The sequence below is a fragment of the Oreochromis niloticus genome, unplaced genomic scaffold (genome assembly GCF_001858045.2).
Source record: "Oreochromis niloticus isolate F11D_XX unplaced genomic scaffold, O_niloticus_UMD_NMBU tig00006539_pilon, whole genome shotgun sequence".
Taxonomy (NCBI): Eukaryota; Metazoa; Chordata; class Actinopteri; order Cichliformes; family Cichlidae; genus Oreochromis; species Oreochromis niloticus.
This window is the reverse complement of record NW_020328055.1, coordinates 93,656-114,939: the sequence shown is the minus strand read 5'-3', so window position 1 is coordinate 114,939 and position 21,284 is coordinate 93,656. Positions and strand designations below refer to the sequence as shown.

The window sequence follows — 21,284 nt, the reverse complement described above, 5'->3', positions numbered from 1 at the left end:
TTTACGAAAGTCCGGATTAGCGAGAACGCGAGTACGGACTCGCTTACTTGAGAATTGAGAAATAGACCCATTTTCGGTTAGTATGGTTAATTATTTTATTTTAAAATATGTAATTTAAGGCCATTGTTGGTTTTAATCTAGCTTAAACCAAACCACTCCACTGGATTTAGTTACATTTTGGACAGTGCTACCAGAATGCAGAAGCTAGCGATCTGATTAGAGATGAAAACAGCTAATCTGATTTTCTGCATCCAAGTCTGTGATTGGTTGGTTTTGTCCCGCAAATATAACGGTGTACAGAAAGAGTTGAGCACGCAGGGACAGAGATATTGAGAGCGGGAGCAACACACTGTGAGCAGGTCCACAGAGATCTGAAAAAGAGCAAATGCAAAAACTGAGTGAGAGGGGCTGTTTTTGTGTGTGTATATGGATAATAACAAACACTGAAATACATTTTATGCACGCAGCAATGAATCTCGTTCGCTCAAATTAAGGTTTTCTTCGCTCAAAATAATTTTATCCTCAAAATGAAACACTTGTACTTGCAAAAAAATTTTTTACGTGCGCTCAATATTTTTTTAAATGCGCACAGAATACTGGCACAAAAGTAACGCCATATATAAATCAAAATGAGGCAACACTGTGCAAATTAATGCATATTTAAATGCAGTTCTCCCCTCCCTGTCAGGAGGAGTCATGCAAAACTGGATGTGTCCCCCTTCTACTTATCTGATCACCAAAGAACAGTGGACACAGATCAACATGATGGAGTATTTGAAAGGACTACTAATTTTATTTATCTGCTGGGCAGGTAAAAACATTCTAACATAACACATGCTGGTCTTTTTTTTCCACCAGCCTATTCATGTTATTTATGTTCTTTAAAAAAAAAAAAAATTCTCTTGACAGGTGTTGATGGTCAGACTCTGACACAATCTGAACCTGTGGTTAAAAGGCCTGGAGAATCCCACACACTGACATGTACAGCCTCTGGATTCTCATTCAGTGGCTACTGGATGGGCTGGGTCAGACAGGCTCCTGGAAAAGGACTGGAGTGGGTTGCTACTCTTGATAGTGGCAGTGGTAGCAGCAAATACTACTCTCAGTCAGTTCAAGGCCGGTTTACCATCTCCAGAGACAACAGCAGACAGCAGCTGTATCTGCAGATGAACAGTCTGAGGACTGAAGATTCTGCTGTTTATTATTGTGCTCGAGAGTCACAGTGACTGAAGGTGCTTCAGCAGCTGTACAAAAACCTAAAGTACCTTCACAATTGTAATAAAGCAGGAATATTCAACTAAAAGCTAAAGAGGTCCAGTGAGACATTTTGTTGATACAAAGGTCCCTGATGATCATAATTATTTATTGTCTAATTATTTAGTGTGATATATAAATAAAACACCTGAGTGTCAAATGAAATTAAATCAGTACAATTCAAAAAAAAACTTTTGACAAGAAATTTGACAAATAATTCAAAACCTCAAGCACCACAGAACTGAACATATATGTATGACTGCTGAAAATTCCCACCATTGAAAGGTGAAACTTGTGCATGTCCAAATGAAGTGATTAACTTCAGGGAAGCTTCATGCGAGAAGCTTCTTCATTTCTAACTGAAGAACTGAAGAAGCTTCATGGATGAGAGGTGAAATGTCTTCAAGAAACTTAAAGAAGTCCAGACGCTTTTCTTTCCAAGCTCTTTAGACTACGAAGACCTGGATGACTGAGAACCTTCACAGACATGTTACATATTGATATTTCTTAACCAGGCAACAGTGTACATGTGACTTTCATAAAGCAGGGTGCAGTTTTCCCCTTTCTTCCTGTGAGAGTCATGCAAAACTTGTTTTAGCTATTTTCCCTTCTTTTTTAATTGTTCCTTTCTCTAGGGTGGAATGACCGTACACTATACATCTTTAAAGATGTAAAAAAAAAAAAAAGGAATTATGTAAATACATTTGAATTTATTTTGGATCTTGAAACACATACAGGAATGAACGCCATGTAAAAACTCCATACAAATTTCAATAAAAAATTCTACCATCAAGGTGAAGAAACGTTTTCTCACTGATTAAATTTATTGGTTAAACTAAACTTCACAGAGAGCCTTAATTTAATGATAAAGATAAAATTGGATTACTGCCTTTAAATACCTAATTTAATAATGTATTTATATATTTACTGGTTATTGTATTTTATCATGAGCTTCACAGCAAATGATATTCATTTGTATATTTACATAACACAATAAAGCCGTATTAGGTTTTGCTTCCTGTGAGGAGGAGTTAAGACTAAACCCAAATGTCTTTCACCTCTATATATCTGAGTATAGAAAGTTTGACAGAGAGCAGCTGGCACACAGTTTACCAGTATGGGCTACAAGACAGGACTACTGATTTTGACGATCTGCTTTGCAGGTGAAATAGATTCTATTATCATGCTGATTTTAGATCTGAATCCAGCACATTTAATCAGGTTTTTTTAAATTCTCTTTATAGGTGTTGATGGTCAAACCCTGACTGAGTCTGAACCAGCAGTTAAAAGGCCTGGAGAATCCCACAGACTGACCTGTACGACCTCTGGATTCACATTCAGCAGCTACGCTATGGACTGGGTCAGACAGGCTCCTGGAAAAGGACTGGAGTGGATCGCTTTTATACACACAGGCAGTTCCCATATCTATTACTCCCAGTCAGTCCAGGGTAGATTCACCATCTCCAGAGATGATTCCAGCAGTAAACTCTATCTACAGATGAACAGCTTGAAGACTGAGGACACAGCAGTTTATTACTGTGCCCGACACAACACAGTGAGAGAAAATAATAGGAGAGCCATACAAAAACTTCCTCTTTTACAGCAACGGGGAACAGAAGAGAAAAGATTACTTAAGTTTTGGAAATAATGTTGTTTATTATGAAATTATCTTTGTACTTGTGTATTCTGTGGTTTAAAATATCTACATATTGCAAATATTATAATATCTCAAAATGATTAATTGATTTAATTTTAAAAAATCGGTATAATTCATTGCCTATCGTCAAGAGATCATTCTTTATTAAAGTAAGAAGATCAATCAGTACATTTTGTTTTTTAAAGACTTTTAACTCTTTAATGCTATGAGTGCTGCTTACTCAGCTATAAAAACTTTATCACTGACATCATGCCAACACCTCAGTTTGAACATAAAACGTTTCCTGTACCTCTGTTACTGTTTTGGGGGGTCTGGGTGTGAGTCTGTCTGGACTTGTCATAGCCACAGTTGTTCTTTTTCAGTAAATTTTGATATCTTGCAACAAACAGTTTTCTTGTTTTTAACGATGTGAAGTGTGAACAGCTGACACAGTCATCCTCTGTCTCTGTGTATCTGACCATCACCTGTCAGGTCTCTTTTTCTGTTAGTAACTATCACACAGCCTGGATCAGATAGACTGCAGGGAAAGGACTGGAGTTTATTCAAAGTGTATGTTTTGGATCCATGACATACTACAAAGAATAATTAAAGAACAAGTTCAATATAGACTTACAGTCTTCCAGCAACACAGTGACTCTAAATGGACAGAATGCAGCTGCATTACACAGCATCTGCCTGAGCATGCTGCTGTGTATTATTGTGCCAGACACTCACAGTAACACAAATCATCAGCAGGTCTGAACAAAACCCCTCAAAGTCTGAACACTTGTAACATGAAACCACCAGAGGAGGCGCCTGAAGACCACTAATGATTTCAGGACCAGACCAAGTCTCTTTAATTACTGTATAAAGCATTCTTGATGTGGAATCATATAAAACAGATAAATGATTATATTCATAATAGAAGACATACATGTGTTTGTAACTTGTTCATTTATTGACAGTCTGTGAGCTGCTAGTGTCCACGGATTGTTTTGTTTTTATAATAATTTATATTAATTTGGCATATTGAGCAAAACATCCGTGACTGAAATATATGAGCATTTTGAACAAAATGATTTGAAAATACTGGCAACATAGAGTTTAGTTTGCCTTTAATCACCCTAACAAGATTCATAGAACATGCACAAAATTTTGCTTTTTTGTTTTTTTTAATTCTGAGGGTTCATCTTTTTGTCTGCATTAAAGTCTTTTATTTAAACTTTTAAATCAACAGTAATTGATATTTTACTAAATAGATTTATCATCATTATCCTCCTTATTATTCTTAACAAAATTCATTGTAATATATTAATAAAAGCAAAATGTATTTTGGGACTATGGGATTTCCAGCCATACTTAAGGTCTTCAGAATAAACAAATCAACTTAACTTAGCAAGCGGATCATGCGCTGGATTAATTCTATGCAAACTCTGTGGCCTTTCCTGTAACACAGCTATAAAAATTTGACAGCAAACTGTCAGTTTGCTTCACAGCAGATCAGTTACAACATAAAACATGTTTTCTCTAGCTCTCCTGCTGCTTTTGGCTGCTGGATCCTGTAAGTCTCTGAAGACTTTTCAGTGGTTAATTCTTTTGTGGTACAACTTAAACATTTCTTACAAAACATGTTTATTTTTCTTTTAACAGGTGTGCAATGTGAGCAGCTGACACAACCAGCTTATGTGACTAAGCAGCCAGGCCAGCGTCTGTCCATCACCTGTCAGGTCTCTTATTCTGTGGGCAGCTACTTCACAGCTTGGATCAAACAGCCTGCAGGGAAAGGACTGGAGTGGATTGGTAGCAAATATACTGGAGCTTCATACTACAAAGATTCACTGAAGAGCAAGTTTAGTATAGACTTAGACTCTTCCAGCAACACAGTGACTCTAAATGGACAGAATATGCAGCCTGAAGACACTGCTGTGTATTACTGTGCCAGAGACCCACAGTAACACAAACCATCAGCAGACCTGAACAAAAACCCCACAATGCCTGAGCAGTTGGTTTGAGAGACAGTATACAAAAACATGTTTCTTTAATTGAACTATTTACATCATCCATCCATCCCGACTTTTCTTCCCTCCTAAAGATGACGGTAAAATGTATAAAATGAGATGAAAGGAAAGGATGAAACTTGTGTAAATATGTAACTGTTTCTGAGTGCAATTTCTAGTCAACATTTTAGAGCAGTACATTTTTTAACATGTTGACTAGAAATTGAAGTGTTAATGCTATAGTAATAAATACTGTGTATAAATGATAGTATTAATACATTTTAATAAATACTCAGTTTCTCAGCAGATACAGCTGTTCACACTGTGATTCTGTGACTCTGCAGCCAGGTCAACTTTGTCAATCACTTGTCAGGTTTCTTACTCTCTTAGCAGTTATTGGACAGCTTGTGTCAGAAAGCCTGCAGGGAAAGTGTTAGCATTGATTGAAATAAGATAAACCCAAGATTCAAACTACAGTAAGAGTCACTAAAGAATAAATTAATGTTAACTTGGAGACTTCCAGCAACAGAGGGCAATAAGCCATGAGAGCCATACACACAGATCTGTGTATCATAATTGGTTTGTTTCTTTGTTAAAAATATCAAATTATGAATCAGACAGCCTGTTGGCTGATTGGCTGCTCAAACTGAAAGAAACTGAAATAATTTCCTGCCTCACAGCAAGGGCAAATCATAATGAGAATCCATGTAATCCACACTGTTTGTCACATAGACTGGATTTTGTGAAATTTTGTCACAAAATCTGTCCCAGTTTTTTTTTTATGGGACAGTAGTGACAGGTTTGCAGAGAACAAGCAAGCAGTTTAACAGTGAAATAACATGGGAATGATCATATATGGTGTGCAAAAAAACTCAAAGTCATTTAGAAATCAGAGTGTGCCTTGAAACAGGCAGAGTGGAAATAGCATGGCAAAATGGTGGAGTGCTTTGGACTGTTGCCTTGCAATGTGTATCCACTAATGATGATGTAACATCCCTAAACAATTACGTTTTGTTGAAACACAAAGTTAAGAATCATCATCCAATAGTCAACCCTTTAAGAGGAGGAGTCTGTGCAAAACTGATATCTTTAGTCGGTTTATATATTCTGCAGTCAGGATCTAAAAAAAACCCTGACACAAAGCAAACTTAGACAATTTTAACAATGACCACCTTTGTTTGTTTGGCTATTTCCTTCATTCTGTTTTTTAGATTGACTGGTAAGTACTTCAAATTATTTTATTTTTAAAAGTGACTTAAAAAGTGACTGCATTAATGGACTGTTAACATTTCTATAGGTACTGAAGGTCAAACACTGACTGAGTCTGAACCAGTGATTAAAAGGGCTGGGGACTCCCACAGACTGACCTGTACATACTCAGATTTCAATGTTCATGAAGACAATGTTTGGATCAGACAGGCTCCTGGAAATGGACTGGAGTGGATTGCTTACATCAGTGGTGGTGGCAGCTATATCCACTATTCTCAGTCAGTCAAAAGCTGGTTTACCATCTCCAGAGACAACAGCAGACAGCAGGTGTATCTGCAGATGAACAGTTTGAATAATGAAGACTCTGCTGTGTATTATTGTGCTCGACACTCACAGTGACACAGGAGGGAAAAAACACTGTACAAAAACCCCTAACACCCATGTCAAGTGGAGTCATTGCTTATAACCTCTTCCTATTCATGACTCAAAGCAAACTTCCCAACAGTCTATTATGAAGCCTTGATATCACGCTGTCAGTTGCATCAGAACAGAAGCTTCCATGAGAAAATAAAATGCAGCATTGCATTAAAAAATATTATTTACATAAATTGAGAAAAGCAAAGATCCTGGGAACCACCTTTGTACAGAGGGAGCAAGGAAGAAGAAAAAGACTAAATTCGTGCTCATTTGCAACACTGTGACTTTGAGTTACGTTCAAAGTAACGTGAGACCAAATGTTCATCAAGCTGTGAGCTGTAACAGGTAGGACCCTTAGACTAAAATACATTCCTAATGTTTAATTAAGAGTATTTTGTTTTAATTCTTATTAAGTAAAATAAAACAAAGGTCAAATTTGAGTGCATTTGAGTCAATTCATACATAAGTGCATTAATGGTACTTGATACACTTAAGTTGCATTAACTGCATGAAGTACATTTTATTTTACCTTTTTTATTTTTTTGCATATGATCACACATAGTTTCAGTATCTCAGCAGTTTTGTTTTTTTATCACCACATCTTTGACTTTGCACAGCTGCAAGAACTGAAAACATTGAGCATCTTTTTAGTCTCACTGAGAAAAAGGGAACCTAGCAGTTGCTTGCATTTGATGAACAAAGGTCTTTAAGTGTTATAAACAAGAACATACTGAAGTTTCAAATACACTGTGTTTATGTTTACTTTTGTGTTTACTTTGGTTTAAAGGTAATCATAATTCTAGGAAACAAGCACTTCCAGTAAACCCACATCATAATGAAAGGAGGATCAGCAATATAAACATCTGGTAAACACACTGGAGAACTTTAGAAAGTATCCTACAGCAATTCACAGTTTTTTACTAATCATACACAAGTCAAGTATTGGAAAACAGAAGATGTTTTTTGGGTAATGTAGGTGCTCCCTCATTTCCCAAGTTGTCACCACAGTGGATGATGGGGGAGGAGTCCATGCAAAAATGACATCTTTAAAATCATTACTGTATATGTTGCAGAGCAAAGCCGAGGGACTCAATCTGATAGACAAACTGTAAAGTGGAAGTTAACTGACTTTTACAATGATCAAATCTGTTTATTTAATTGTTTCTCTCATTGTGTTTTCTACCTTGTCTGGTAAGGATATAAAAATCTGTTGGATAAGAAGACATATGTATACAAATGATTGTGCTAATGAGCTGTTAATATTTCTGTAGGTACTGAGGGTCAAACACTGACTGAGTCTGAACCAGTGGTTAAAAGACCTGGAGACTCCCACAGACTGACCTGTACATACTCAGGGTTCAATTATAATATTGATGGTGTTTGGGTCAGACAGGCTGCTGGAAAAGGACTGGAATGGATTGCTTATATCAGCAGGAGCAGTAGCACCTACTACTCTCAGTCATTCAGAGGCCGCTTTACCATCTCCAGAGACAACAGCAGAAAGCAGGTGTATCTGCAGATGAACAGCTTGACAGCTGAGGATTCTGCTGTTTATTACTGTGCAGAACAGCCACAGTGACACGAGAGGGAGAAACACTGTGCAATAACATAACTTGCCAGGTGAACTTTTGCATCTTTTCTGTGATTTCACATTTTCACTTTTTTATTCAACTGCAAATTTTCTTACCAATAATATTACAAGTCTTGACTCTTAACACCACACCGAATATTAAAACAATTAGGTAATAAAAAAGAAACTAAAAAAGCTTAGCAGTTACTTTTCATATCAGTCTTCAGAAAGCTTCTTATTGATTTCAAATATAAAAATAGAAAAAGTGCTCCCATATGAAGGTGTAGTGGTCAGCTCTGTTGCCTCATAGCAAGAAAGTCCTAGTTTCAAATTCATCATCTTGCTTGCACGTTCTCTCCGTATCCACGTGGGTACTTCAGCTTCCTCCCGCAGGACTCACTTCAAGTAACCTTTGACATCAGCCATGTTCTCTGTATGATCCATCTGCTGGCAGTTGGACTCTTTGAGGAGCTGCATATGAATAATAAATAGAGAAAAAAATGCTAAATATTGAGATGAATGACGCATAACCCACACTGATGCAAACCACACACTAACCTGCACAAATACCCAGCAATCATAAAAATGAATCATGGCTCTTCATTCTTAAATTCTCCTGAACATGATAATATTATTACTATTATGTTATTACTTTTTTCCAATCTCTGAATGTTTTTGTTGTTAATATATATAGTTTTAGTGTGAGTCAAACATACTGTTGCTCTTAATCGTACCATCAGATGGCACTGACCCTTTCAGGATGCCCCTCTGGGCACTGACAGCTGTATAAAATCCTGCTTTCTCTTGGGGCAGTATAGTTAAAATTTATGTCTTAAACTTAAAAATATTCCTTTATGTATAAAGGCAGTCTCCTGCATTTTCAGCACTCCACCTGGATGTTTTTACCCTTCTTATTGTTTAAAAGGGAACCATACTTCATGATGGGGGAATAATATTGGAATCAAGAATCTCACGGACATCATAAACATTCACAAGATTTCAGAACTCAGAAAGCCTGCTTATAATATGTCCCTTTAAATAAACTCACACTGGCAATATTCTGCAAAGTACTGATGTATTTATTGCCAATATTATCTTTTGTAGGTGAGGAAGGGAGTGTTGGACTGAACATCTTCATGTTCATTATATATCTGTGCTAAAACTTTTCAACACTTTTGTTCACATAGAAAAATGAAGTGCAGTGTGTCAGGACTATTTCAGCTGTTTGTGCATGAATGAAATGGATCCCACAGTGCATCCTGTTTAAAATATCGCTAAGCTGCCTCAAGTGCCTTGTACGAGCTTTATTTCCTACTAAAATATTACTGCAAACAGGCAAAGCAATATTAAACCCAAACAGTAAAAAGTGCAATTTTTGCAGATCTGCAACCTCTGAAAGAATTAACATATTTCCTGTGAAAATGCAGGAAATAATGTCTTTCTGCAAAGCTGTTTGTATAAGGCTAGAAGAGATCATAACAATAATGTGTTGTTATATTTATGAATCTTATGGTCCTGAAATGAATCAAGTGCCTTTTGAAAGAATAGAGAATTAGTTAAATTGTGTAATTAAGATGCTCTTATAATATATTTCTGAATCTGACAAATGACTGAATTGTTTTGTCAAGAAAATAGCAGACATATTTTTAAAAATCACAGGTGCATTTGATTTGAAAATGTGAATGAGTAATACGGTACAACAAATGCTAAGCAAAGGTGAGTCCTGGCAAGTTTATATCACACTATTATATTATGGCAGACTTTTCTGTTGGCTCTAACTGTACCAACACTGGTACCTCTTGATTCTATGCAAACTCGGTGTCCTTCCTTGCTACTCAGCCATAAAAACTCCTCACATCTTTGGGGTGACGATAGCAGAACATCACCCTCAACATAAACCATGTTCTCTGTAGCTTTGCTACTGCTGTTGGCAGCTGGATCTCGTGAGTCCCTTTTTATTTGTCAAACTCAATAGTTTATCATTAACGGCTTTACCTAATCATCTGTTAAAAATAATATTTTCTATTTACAGGTGTAAAGTGTGAGCAGTTGACACAGCCAACCTCTGTGACAGTGCAGCCAGGCCACCGTCTGACCATCACCTGTCAGGTCTCTTATGCTCTTAGCAGCTACTGGACAGGCTGGATCAGGCAGGCTGCAGGGAAAGGACTGGAGTGGATTGGTTCCAGATATACTGGAGGCTCTGCTTACAAAGACTCACTAAAGAACAAGTTCAGTATTGACTTAGACACTTCAAGCAAGACAGTGACTTTAAATGGACAGAATATGCAGCCTGAAGACACTGCTGTGTATTACTGTGCGAGAGATGCACATTAACACAAACCACCAGCAGACCTGATGAAAAACTCCTCTGAGCCTGATCACTTACAGTATATGAAGCTGCCAGAGGAGGAGCTCTAGGATCACAAATGATTGCTCAACATGGTTGAAGGAAAAAGGAAAATCTAAAAATGCTATGGTCCATATGTTCTTATCAACAAATCAAACTTTGTTCCTTTTATTCTACACGGATTTAGCTTTCATATATCATGTTTGAAAGTACTATGAAGTCAGGTTTTAGATCTTTGCACAACAGATAAACTCCTCTAAATGAAACCAGCAACTTAAAAACTTCTTTTGTTATTATCTGAAGTGACATTTCACTTTTGAAGGTGCATTTTTGAGAAATATTTAATTTCAAACTTTTGTATTACTTAGAATAGAGGTTACATGTCCCTTTAGAGTTAAATGATAAGAGACTGCTGAGCTTGTGGTGTATTGTTGATTTTGAGAGTGTTATTGGCATAAATACCTGCCTACTAAAAGATTTTCTATGTATAACCATGAATTAACAGTTTTTTGTGTTTTTTAAGGAGGAGTTGATGCAAAAATGATATCTGTGATGTATTTATATATGGTGGATTGCACAGATCTCTAATGTCATGGTCTGTTGTGTGGCAAGTTGATAGTGGACCCAGATCAGGACTCAGCAGACAGACTTGAACTCTAACACAGCTTTATTTGCTGGTTACAGGCAGATTGCACTAATGAGCTGTTACCATGTCTTTAGGTATTGATGGTCAAACATTGACTCAGTCTGGGGCAGTGATTAATCAACAAATCGGTCCTTAAGTTGACCAAAAACCCAAAAGACCTAAAACTTATCACTGATTTCAGCAGGAGGAAGTCTGACCTTCAGCCCATCTTCATCACTGGGAAGTTTGGAGAGGCTGATCAGCTTCAAATTCCTGGTTTCTGAGGATCCTCACGAGGATCAACCTGAAGTTGAAGCTGCTGACCATCTTCTGCCACTTCTCCACTGAGAGTGTGCTGACATATTGCATCTCTGTGTTGTTCTCAAGCTCCACTATGGCACACAATAAGCCACTAAGAAGGACCATTAACATTACCAGAACATCACTGGACACCTGAAGAACCTCTATAGCACTTGCTGTCTGTAAAGGGCACACGGCATTTTGCAGAAGTGAACACTCCTGATCTTATACATGATATATCTGCAATTATGATCATAAATTAAAGAAATTCAGCAAACTTAAATAATCTTTTATGAAAAAACGGAAAAACAGCACACTTAACAAAACTGAAGTAAATTAAGCTTCAGTTGCATGTTTAAAGTCATATCACTGGCCTGTGACGAAGCACTTTGTCACAGTGGTGAATCAAAGACATAAATCATATGGCTAATATTCAATTTGCATTTATTCACTATCATAATTAGAGCATTATGGGGCCAGAGTTGAAGATCTAAAATAAACAGTAACAGTGCTGGAGGAATATTCTCATAAATCCTTCCAATGAGGAGGAGCCAATGCAAAACCTAAATACAGCGCTTCTTATCTGACTGGAGAGAGGACGACAGAGAAGAGACGACAGACACTTCACCATGATGGGCTGTAACATGAGACTGTTGCTTTTAACTGTCTGGTGCACAGGTGAGAAAATATTCTCTGTCTTTTAAAATTTGCCAGCTTGCAGAAAATCACAATTTTCTTATTTTTTACCAGGTGCTTTTGCCCAGACTTTAACAGAATCTGAACCAGTGGTTAAAAGGCCTGGACAATCACACACATTGACCTGTACAGCCTCTGGATTAACACTGAGCAGCAACTATATGGCATGGATCAGACAGCCTCTTGGAAAAGGACTGGAGTGGATTGCCTGGCACGATAGCGGCAGTGGTAGCAGGAGATTCTACTCCCAGTCAGTCCAAGGCCGCTTCACCATCTCCAGAGACGACAACAGACAGCTGCTGTTGCTGCAGATGAACAACCTGAAGACTGAAGATTCTGCTGTTTATTATTGTGCTCGAGCGCCACAGTGATTAAAGCTGTTTTAGCTCCTGTACAAAATCCTCTAGCTTTCTACATACAGTTTACTTTTACTTATTAATATTGATACATTTCTTGTGTAGTTGTATAATGTAGTATACAACCACACACACACACACACACACACACACACACACACACACACACACACACACACACACACACACACACTTATATATAGGCCTAGCAATTACAAACAACTTAAGTACATTTTGTGTTGTTTTGTAAGAAGATACATTCTTCATGATTGGGCTTCTCAGTATTAAAGACAATGGAATCATAAATGACACACACACACATCATAAACATTCAAACCACCTCCAAACTTGTGTGAAATGTAAAATGATTACTTATCCTGTGTCCCTTACAATACACTCACATTGATAAGATCCGGCACACTGTTACTTTACCTGCAGCTGTTTGTGGCTTGACCAAATCATGTATGTTAGTCTGAAAATAGCATATATAAATTAATTTATACATAAGTTAATGTTATAACTTATTCATAACAACTTTGTTCCTGTGTTTATCAGTTTTCCCAATAGGTTTGCTGCCTTAGAAATACAGACACTGAAGTGCATTAGCACAATACGGCTGTCTGTGCACTAAATAACATAAGTATTCAAGGCATAAAGTGCCTTGAATGAGCTTTACCTTTGGACATAATTAATCTACTAAAATATTACAGTTTTTATTGCAAATTCTGTGTTACAGGGCAAATTTCAATAATGTATGCATTCCAAAATAACAAATATGCAACAAGCTGTTCCTGACATTACAGGATAAATAATTAAATGCTGCAGCACATTCTTCATGCATATGTTTCAGTTTTGTCAAGTAAACAGCAAATATGAATTCAAAAAATCAGCGGTACAGGGATCCTTTCCATAAAAAAAGCAATTAAACTTTATTTTTTATCTATTTTCATGAGGTAATACGGTTAACCCTTGGATGCACAACATACCAGTACCTACACTCTTCCACGAGTGGGGTCAAAAATGACCCCAAATAGAAACAATGAATTTTGCTATAAACTCGGTTGTTATTCTTCAAAATCTTTAAAACAAAGGGTTGTAATATTTTCACATTTGAGGTATTCCTCATAAAACATGTTTGTGACATGAGGCACTTTGCATTTTTATTTATTTTTTCATTAATTTTAAGAAATTGCAGTTTTTGTATCACTTGTATCACTTTTGTATGCTTGCTCGGCATATACTGCAGAAGCTGGGTCTTCCCTCTGAAAGGCACAAGTTGTTCATCCACTGTAACACAATCACTGAGGATGAATTTCTGCCTGCAGTTGATCAGGAACAGGCCCCATATGTAGCAGAAAGCTGCCATGTGGTTTGTTTTCAGTCAGTAGGCTCTGGTCCTCTTGTCATCAAAGTGCAAGAAACGGCAAATATCTTTAAATCTTTGAATTGACATAGTGGCCTTGTACAATGGTTATGCAGAGGACTCCCAAAAAACACACAGACTGGTACATCCCAGTTCTTCTCACTTCCTGCAAGAATGGTCAATCAAATGAAGGCCAGGAGCTTAAGTTTGATTACATTTTTCCACTCTTTTCCCCTGTCTGTGGCTTCTCTTCGTGCCTCCATGTTTGTGCATGTCAGCACCTCTTCTATTATATTATCAGACATCAACATCTTCCATGCATCTATTGGGGAGACAGTACTAAACCCAGGTGCAAGCCCTGGCCGACTAATTCAGAATATTGTGGCTAAAGCAGTAAGAGGGGCTCATTCTGTTAGACTCAATATCCATCTCCTCCTCAGAGGACTCATCAGTTGACTCCTATGTATCTGACTGGCCTTGTTCAGTGGGGGGGACAATAGTCTGTGTCCTCTACATCTGAGATGTCAGATTCTGAGTCAGTGCCTTCGATGGGCTCTTCATCCCATCCGTCCTGGATCATTTGTAGGGCAAGGTCCACAGGGATCCTAGCTGGCCTCATAGCAGCCATGTTACTTTAAATATTTAAAAAAAAAATCAGAAAGGACAATGTTTGAAATGCACAGGAAACTATAAACAGGGCTGCACATAAATGGTTCACAGGTGTGCATTCGCTGTCAAAATAAAGCACGCGTACTAGATAAGAAGTTGGAACGCTCGTTTGCTTACATTAGATGTTCTGGAGGAGGACAGACATTTGTTCAGAACTCTTAAAGATGTCGAAGAAGCAAGCTCCGTAAGCAATTACTTTGGCGTTCCTCCACCACAAAAGAAGCGTGTATTCTCTGAATTTCAGGGAATACTTTTATTTTGACAGCGAATGCACATCTGCGGTCCACTTATGTGCAGCCCTGACTATAAATCGTGTATGTTACTGTGTAAAAATTAATTCTTGACTCATCAGAAGTGTAAGTGGGTCAGTCAGAGTTGCTAAGAATGAAAGTTTCATAGAAGACTCCATAGGAACTGCTTGGGGTCATTTTTGACCCCACTTGTGGAAGAGTAGGGGAGTGATACAAAAACTGCATTTTTTTTAAATTAATGAAAAAATAAATAAAAATGCAAATGGCCTCATGTTACAAACATATTTTATGAGGAATACCTGGAATATGAATATATTACAACTTTGCATTTTAAAGATTTTGAAGAAAAACAACATCTAAGGGTTAAACAAATTTTAGGCAAATGTGATCTCGTGGCAAGTTTGGCAGATAGTATAGAGACTGCGCTACTTGCTCTAGTTTAGAAGCACATGCTTTGTTCTATGCAAATATCACTCAGCTTCCTCGCTACTCAGTCATAAAAACTGCTCACATTTTTGGGTGGAGATACCAGAACATCAGTCTCAATTAAACCATGTTTTCTGTAGCTCTGGTCCTGCTGTTGGCAGGTGGATCATGTGAGTCTCCTATATTTGTCATATTCATCAGATTATCTGTAACAACACAATTTAATCACATGTTAAAAATAACCTTTTCCTACTTGCAGGTGTACAGTGTGAGCAGTTGACACAGAAAGCCTCTGAGACTGTACAGCCAGGTCAGCGTCTGACCATCACCTGTCAGGTTTCCTATTCTGTGACCAGCCGCTGGACAGCTTGGATCAGACAGCCTGCAGGGAAAGGCCTGGAGTGGATTGGAAGCAGAGTTGGTGCAACTTTAGCTTATAAAGATTCACTAAAAAACACGTTCAGTATCAGCTTAGACTCTTCCAGCAACACAGTGACTCTGACTGGACAGAATATGCAGCCTGAAGACACTGCAGTGTATTACTGTGCCAGAGACCCACAATAACACAAAACATGACTAGAGCTGAACAAAAACTGCACTCTGCCTGAACATCAGTAAACGCACCAGAGGAGGCGCTCTAAGACCACTAATGATTTTAAACAGCGTCCTCACTCTAACAAGATTTATATGAATTGATTGCTTAATAATTGTCTCTTCATCTAATGAAAAAACAAGAAACAACAACAACAATACTACTACCACCAATTATACAATTAATTACAATTATACCATTTTTTTCGGAAGGGCGGGGGGTCATTAACTAAAAAAGGATACAAATGGAAGCTCAACTGATCTGTATTCTCAACATAACATATTAGTATACGTAAAAGTCATTTTTCACAGTACAATTGAACACACAAAAACAGCAACAAAATATTGTTGTATAGAAATACAATCTGTGCTTTTGGTTTGGCCCATTTTGTGAATGCACTGACTACAATAATTTTTTTTTATCAGTAAACCAGTATAATGATCCATGTTCTTGTTTGTCTTTTCCATATTTGTAAATAACCACGAAGTTTTCTTCACTCAATGAGCGGGGTAGTTGTTCATCTTCTGAAGAAGTATTACCTTCAGGCAAGCTTGAGGCCTAAACTGTGCGTTTTACTTGTAATTAGTCTCCATAGTTTTCTTTCTATGCTATCAACAACATGAAGAGTGCATGATAGAGGATGATGATAATGAGATAATACAATAGAACCAATATCATAGCAAAAAAATAAGCATGTGTCATTGGGGTCAGGAGCAGAAAAAACAGTAAATAAAAGATAAAGAAAGTAATAAATAAATAAATGCAATTCTATTCATATCCTGAATGCTGCATCATAGATTGCTGCTTGTAGCTTTTGTTGGGTAGATGATGATTTTCCCTGATCTTTAGTTAACATGCCCTTATTTTCTTTGGAGAACAATTCTTGTCATTTCTTTCTTTTTTCTTTTCTTATTTTATGTCTTTACAGGTGTGGATGGTCAGACTCTGACAAAATCTTAACCGATGGTGAAAAGGCCCAGAGAGTCTCACAGACTGACCCGTTCAGCCTCTGGATTCACATTCAGCAGCTACGCCATGGCCTGGGTCAGACAGGCTGCTGGAAAAGGGCTGGAGTGGATTGCTTTTATACACACAGCTAGTTCTAATATCTCCTACTCTCAGACAGTTCAGGGCAGATTCACCATCTCCAGAGATGACTCCAGCAGTAAAGCCTATCTACAGATGAACAGTTTGAAGACTGAGGACACAGCAGTTTATTACTGTGCTCGATGAGAAACACTGAGAAGAAGTAATAGGAGAGTCATGCAAAAACGACTTCCCTTTTTCATTACCACTTAATAATATACAGCAGTTTTATAGTAGTTGCTCTGATACGCTTTTTTAGTATTCCTGGATAAAATTTCTCAATACAGGATAAATTTCCATGATTACATTTTATGTGTAAGCACTAACTTTGGAAACAATTACTCATTCAACTCACTTCTAAGTACCACAAAACTTTGCACTAAGCCAGCAAACATTGCAAGCCTTGGATGTGAAAACCAGTTGAAAGGTTGAATTTTCTTTTTACATGAGACACAACCCATCAATTAAATAAAAACACAAACACAAATTACAAACTAACATAAGATTTTGTCAGACTGTCATTGTCATTTCTTAGTATTTATAAGAAAATTCAGCACAGAAATTATTGCTAGGTGTAAAGGAGTGAGACGCGTTAACAGTCTTGCAAAGAGCGTGTTGTAATTTTGCAAGACGAGTGAATGTGCACTCAGTTTGAATACTGGAGACACTGATAGCAGAAATTGTAAAAAAGAGATAACATTTATAAATATTAACATTATGTCTATTATTTGTTTTTACTGAACAGAAACTTGGTCTCAAGCCTCAGGAAGTGGCAAATCAAAATGGTTCACTTAATCAAACAGATCACATATTTATTTCTTTATTTGTTATTGAAGTGATGTCCAAAACTGTCACTCAATTTAAAGTTTATGCAAACATTTACTTACATGTAGCATCCACTCTAATTTCACCAGTTAATATGTGACGCTCAGTTAAAGTGAGTACACATGAGTCTAGTTAATGTGAGGAGGAGTCAATGCAAAACTTACATACCTTACACCTCTACTTATGTGACTGCAGGGAGCATGACAGAGAGCTGAAGTCACACAGTTAAAATGATGGACTGCAGGGCGGGGCTGCTGCTATTAGCTATCTGCTGGGCAGGTGAAGATCTACAAGCTTTAGTTATCAAAAAAATTCTGAAAAAGATAAAGGAACTGATTATTATTCAATTCTGTTTTTACAGGTATTGATGGTCAGACTCTGACACAGTCTGAACCAGTTGTTAAAAGACCTGGAGAGTCTCACAGGCTCACCTGTACCACCTCTGGACTCTCATTTAGTAGCTGGTGGATGGCCTGGATCAGACAGGCTCCTGGGAAAGGACTGGAGTGGATTGCAAGTAATACTTATCGTGGCGCCAACTACTACTCTCAGTCAGTACAAGGCAGGTTTACTGCCTCCAGAGACAACAGCAGAGAACAGCTGTTTTTGCAGATGAACAACTTGAAGACTGAAGATTCTGCTGTTTATTATTGCGCTCGAGACTCACAGTGACTGGAAGTTGCTGAACAGCTGTACAAAATCCTCCAGTGATCCTCAGATATTTTTCACTCATATGTGCTTGTGCATGTGATTTGGTTTTGTGTTTTTTTTTACTTACAAATCCATTTACATTTTTTCTTTGTTCATAAGACTTTGACAGGCTGATTAAAAGATCCAGATAATCTCACAAACTGTCTACTGACTTCAAGCTTACACAAAGTACTTAAGTGTGAGTTACTGAGTTTCTGTTGATGTGTTTAATACATGGCCCTTCAATTAAAATGTACAACAACAAAGAAATTACCAAAGAGGTCTCTCCTATTTATTTCTTGTGAGCAGCTGTTTATCTCATATGATGCTAAACTGAATATTACACTGAATATTACATAATACATAACATAATAAGATGTATTTATTGAATAAATTATTCTACAAATTTGTTAGAAATCCTGCCATAAGCCCGGGGTTCTGGTGACCTCCCACAATGCATCAATCACTTCTCTTCCTCTCTTTTTGTATTACATGCTGCTTTTACAAGTTAGTATTTTTTCCAGTATTTTTCCTTCTCTTTGTTCTTTTCTTTTTGATATTCTTTGAGCACTTTATTGAGTAGTGGAGCAGTGATGAAGTCTGCTGTACCCCGGCATGAGGCATATGGTTACCTGGTCACACACCAAGGTAAATTTGCACCCTAATTTTTCAAATCAATATGCAAACCAAATGACTTCCTGTGACACAGTTATAAAGAAGTCACTTAAAGTGAAACAGTGATCAGAAGGTCATACAGTCAGCTTCAATCAAAAAACATGTTTCCCATTGCCTTCCTACTGCTGTTGGCAGCTGGATGCCGCAAGTCACTGTAAACTGTAAATGTGCAGCTCTTCTTTTAAAATAAAATTCAATCATTTGTCCTGCTTTATATCCACCTTTTTACAGATGTAACATGTGTACAGTTGACACAGCCAGCCTGTGAGACTGTGCAGCCAGGCCACAGTAACACAAACCATCAAGGAACCTGGACAAAAACCCCTCACAGTCTGTTTTAATAAAAAGCTTCCAGAGGAGCTCTCAGACCACTATCCTGTTCACTTCCACTTTCAGCTGACAAGTTGGCTTTTAGCATATGTATTTAATATAGGTATTGTTGTATTGTAAGTTTTATTATTTGAAAAATTATAATTTTCCATTTTTCCCTGATTTTTTACTTTAAAAGAGTGGCATTCAGTTTTAGGTACTGAGGTTCTCAGTCTGGATCAGTGGTTAAAACGTCTGGAGACTCCCACAGACTGACCTGTACATACTCAGGGTTCAGTGGTGATATTAGCGCTGCTTGGATCAGACAGGCTGCCTGAATAGTTTTGCTAGACATGTACTGCTGTTGGTTGCAAGAGATATAGAAGCTTTGACCTGATGAATTTCAATATCAACATGTTCTCACTGAACATAAACACTGAAAGCATGGACAGAGTGTTCATTTCTTTAGAACTGGACTCGATTTTTCATGTTTATCACAATCTCACAGTAACCTGTCAGGTCTCTTATTCTCTGAGTATTGTTTATTATGACATCTCCTGTCTTTGATTTTATTTTCATTTTATTTTAAAAGAGAGAAGTGCGAATATTGAAAATAAAACTGGACAACTTTAGTTGCTCCTTAATTAATTTTTAATTTTCCAGTGCTTTTTGTTAATCACATAATCCTGATTGTGGATTAGAAATATCATCATAACTGCTGTTAACTATTTGCTTGGGAGTTGACAGCATTAATAATTCTTGATATTACAGTTTAATTTAGTGTGATTTGATGCTCTTGACATGTTTTTATGGTCTTTGACAGAATCTGAATCAGTGATAAAAGGCCTGGAAAATATCCAGAATTAACCTGTACATGCTCCGGATTCACATTCAGCAGCTACAATATGAACTGATACACACTGGCACTGCTGATATCTGTTAGTCCCAGTTCGTCCAGGGTAGGTCCATCATCTCCACAGATGACTCCAACAGTTTGTCTGCTGGAGTAAAATCTATTTTTTGTAATATTAAGCTTGATAAATGAAACAGATGTTAAGTGGCATTTCGCAGAAACCTAACTATCCTTTTATAAATATTTACATATGACAGTAAACAATCCTCCTTCAAGAAATTTAGTTCGAAAACTCAGCCGATCAAAATGATATTTGCATAAATCACCTGCAGTTCAATCTCGTTGACAATCTCTTTGGAGACAGACTAATAGAAAGATTTATGTGCATGCTGAACAGAATTCATTTTTATTTACTTTGCTCGTACTTTACAGTAAAATGAACAATAATCAGAAACTCAGAAACTCTGGTGCTTAAACAAATGCTTCAACATAATGTACTTTTCTAAATGAGTATCAAGTAGGATTTATTTATGGTCAAATAAAAAAGAAAAGAAAGAAATGTAGAATTATAAGGATAGGACTGTCTTGCCTGAACACAATTACTTAACAAATAAATACATTTCAAATGATAATTTAATAAAATGATCAGTACTACAAGCTACAGTGTGGGAGGAGCTAATGCAAAACTGTTCTAGTTTATGTTTACATAAATGTTAGAGAGTTTAAGACAGAGAGTAAATCATTGATGTACCCACTGTAGACTGCAGAGATAATTGGCTTTCATCATGTTCAGACTTCATATCTGGTTCACTTTTCTCATTCTTTTAATGAACTGGGCTGGTAAGGATCATAGGTTTACTTTTACTAATGAAAACAAATAAAATGTCTGCATCTTTGTATCTAATGAGCTGTTTGTTTGTAGGTACTGAAGGTCAAACACTGACTGAGTCTGAATCAGTTATTAAAAGGCCTGGAGACTCCCACAGACTGACCTGTACATACTCAGGGTTTGGTGGCGATTATAACAATGCTTGGATCAGACAGGCTGCTGGGAAAGGACTGGAATGGATTGCTTATATCAGTGGTGGCAGCAGCTACATCTACTACTCTGAGTCGGTCAGAGGTCGGTTCACCA

At 37.2% G+C, this 21,284-nt stretch overlaps 4 gene segments (V, D, J or C); all 4 read left to right on the top strand.

Annotated features, from left to right (window-relative positions):
• Positions 1-2,296: 2,296 nt before the first annotated feature.
• LOC106096721 (immunoglobulin heavy variable 3-21-like) lies at positions 2,297-2,917 on the top strand. The segment is given in 2 exon segments: positions 2,297-2,417; positions 2,499-2,917. Coding segments are annotated over 2 exon segments (450 nt in total).
• A 1,476-nt stretch (positions 2,918-4,393) lies between these two features.
• Positions 4,394-4,845, top strand: LOC112845271 (Ig heavy chain V region 5A-like). The segment is given in 2 exon segments: positions 4,394-4,451; positions 4,541-4,845. Coding segments are annotated over 2 exon segments (348 nt in total).
• A 5,108-nt stretch (positions 4,846-9,953) lies between these two features.
• LOC112845270 (immunoglobulin heavy variable 3-53-like) lies at positions 9,954-10,420 on the top strand. The segment is given in 2 exon segments: positions 9,954-10,026; positions 10,116-10,420. Coding segments are annotated over 2 exon segments (348 nt in total).
• Positions 10,421-11,909: 1,489 nt separating this feature from the next.
• LOC112845275 (Ig heavy chain V region 5A-like) lies at positions 11,910-12,440 on the top strand. The segment is given in 2 exon segments: positions 11,910-12,036; positions 12,109-12,440. Coding segments are annotated over 2 exon segments (366 nt in total).
• Positions 12,441-21,284: the final 8,844 nt, after the last annotated feature.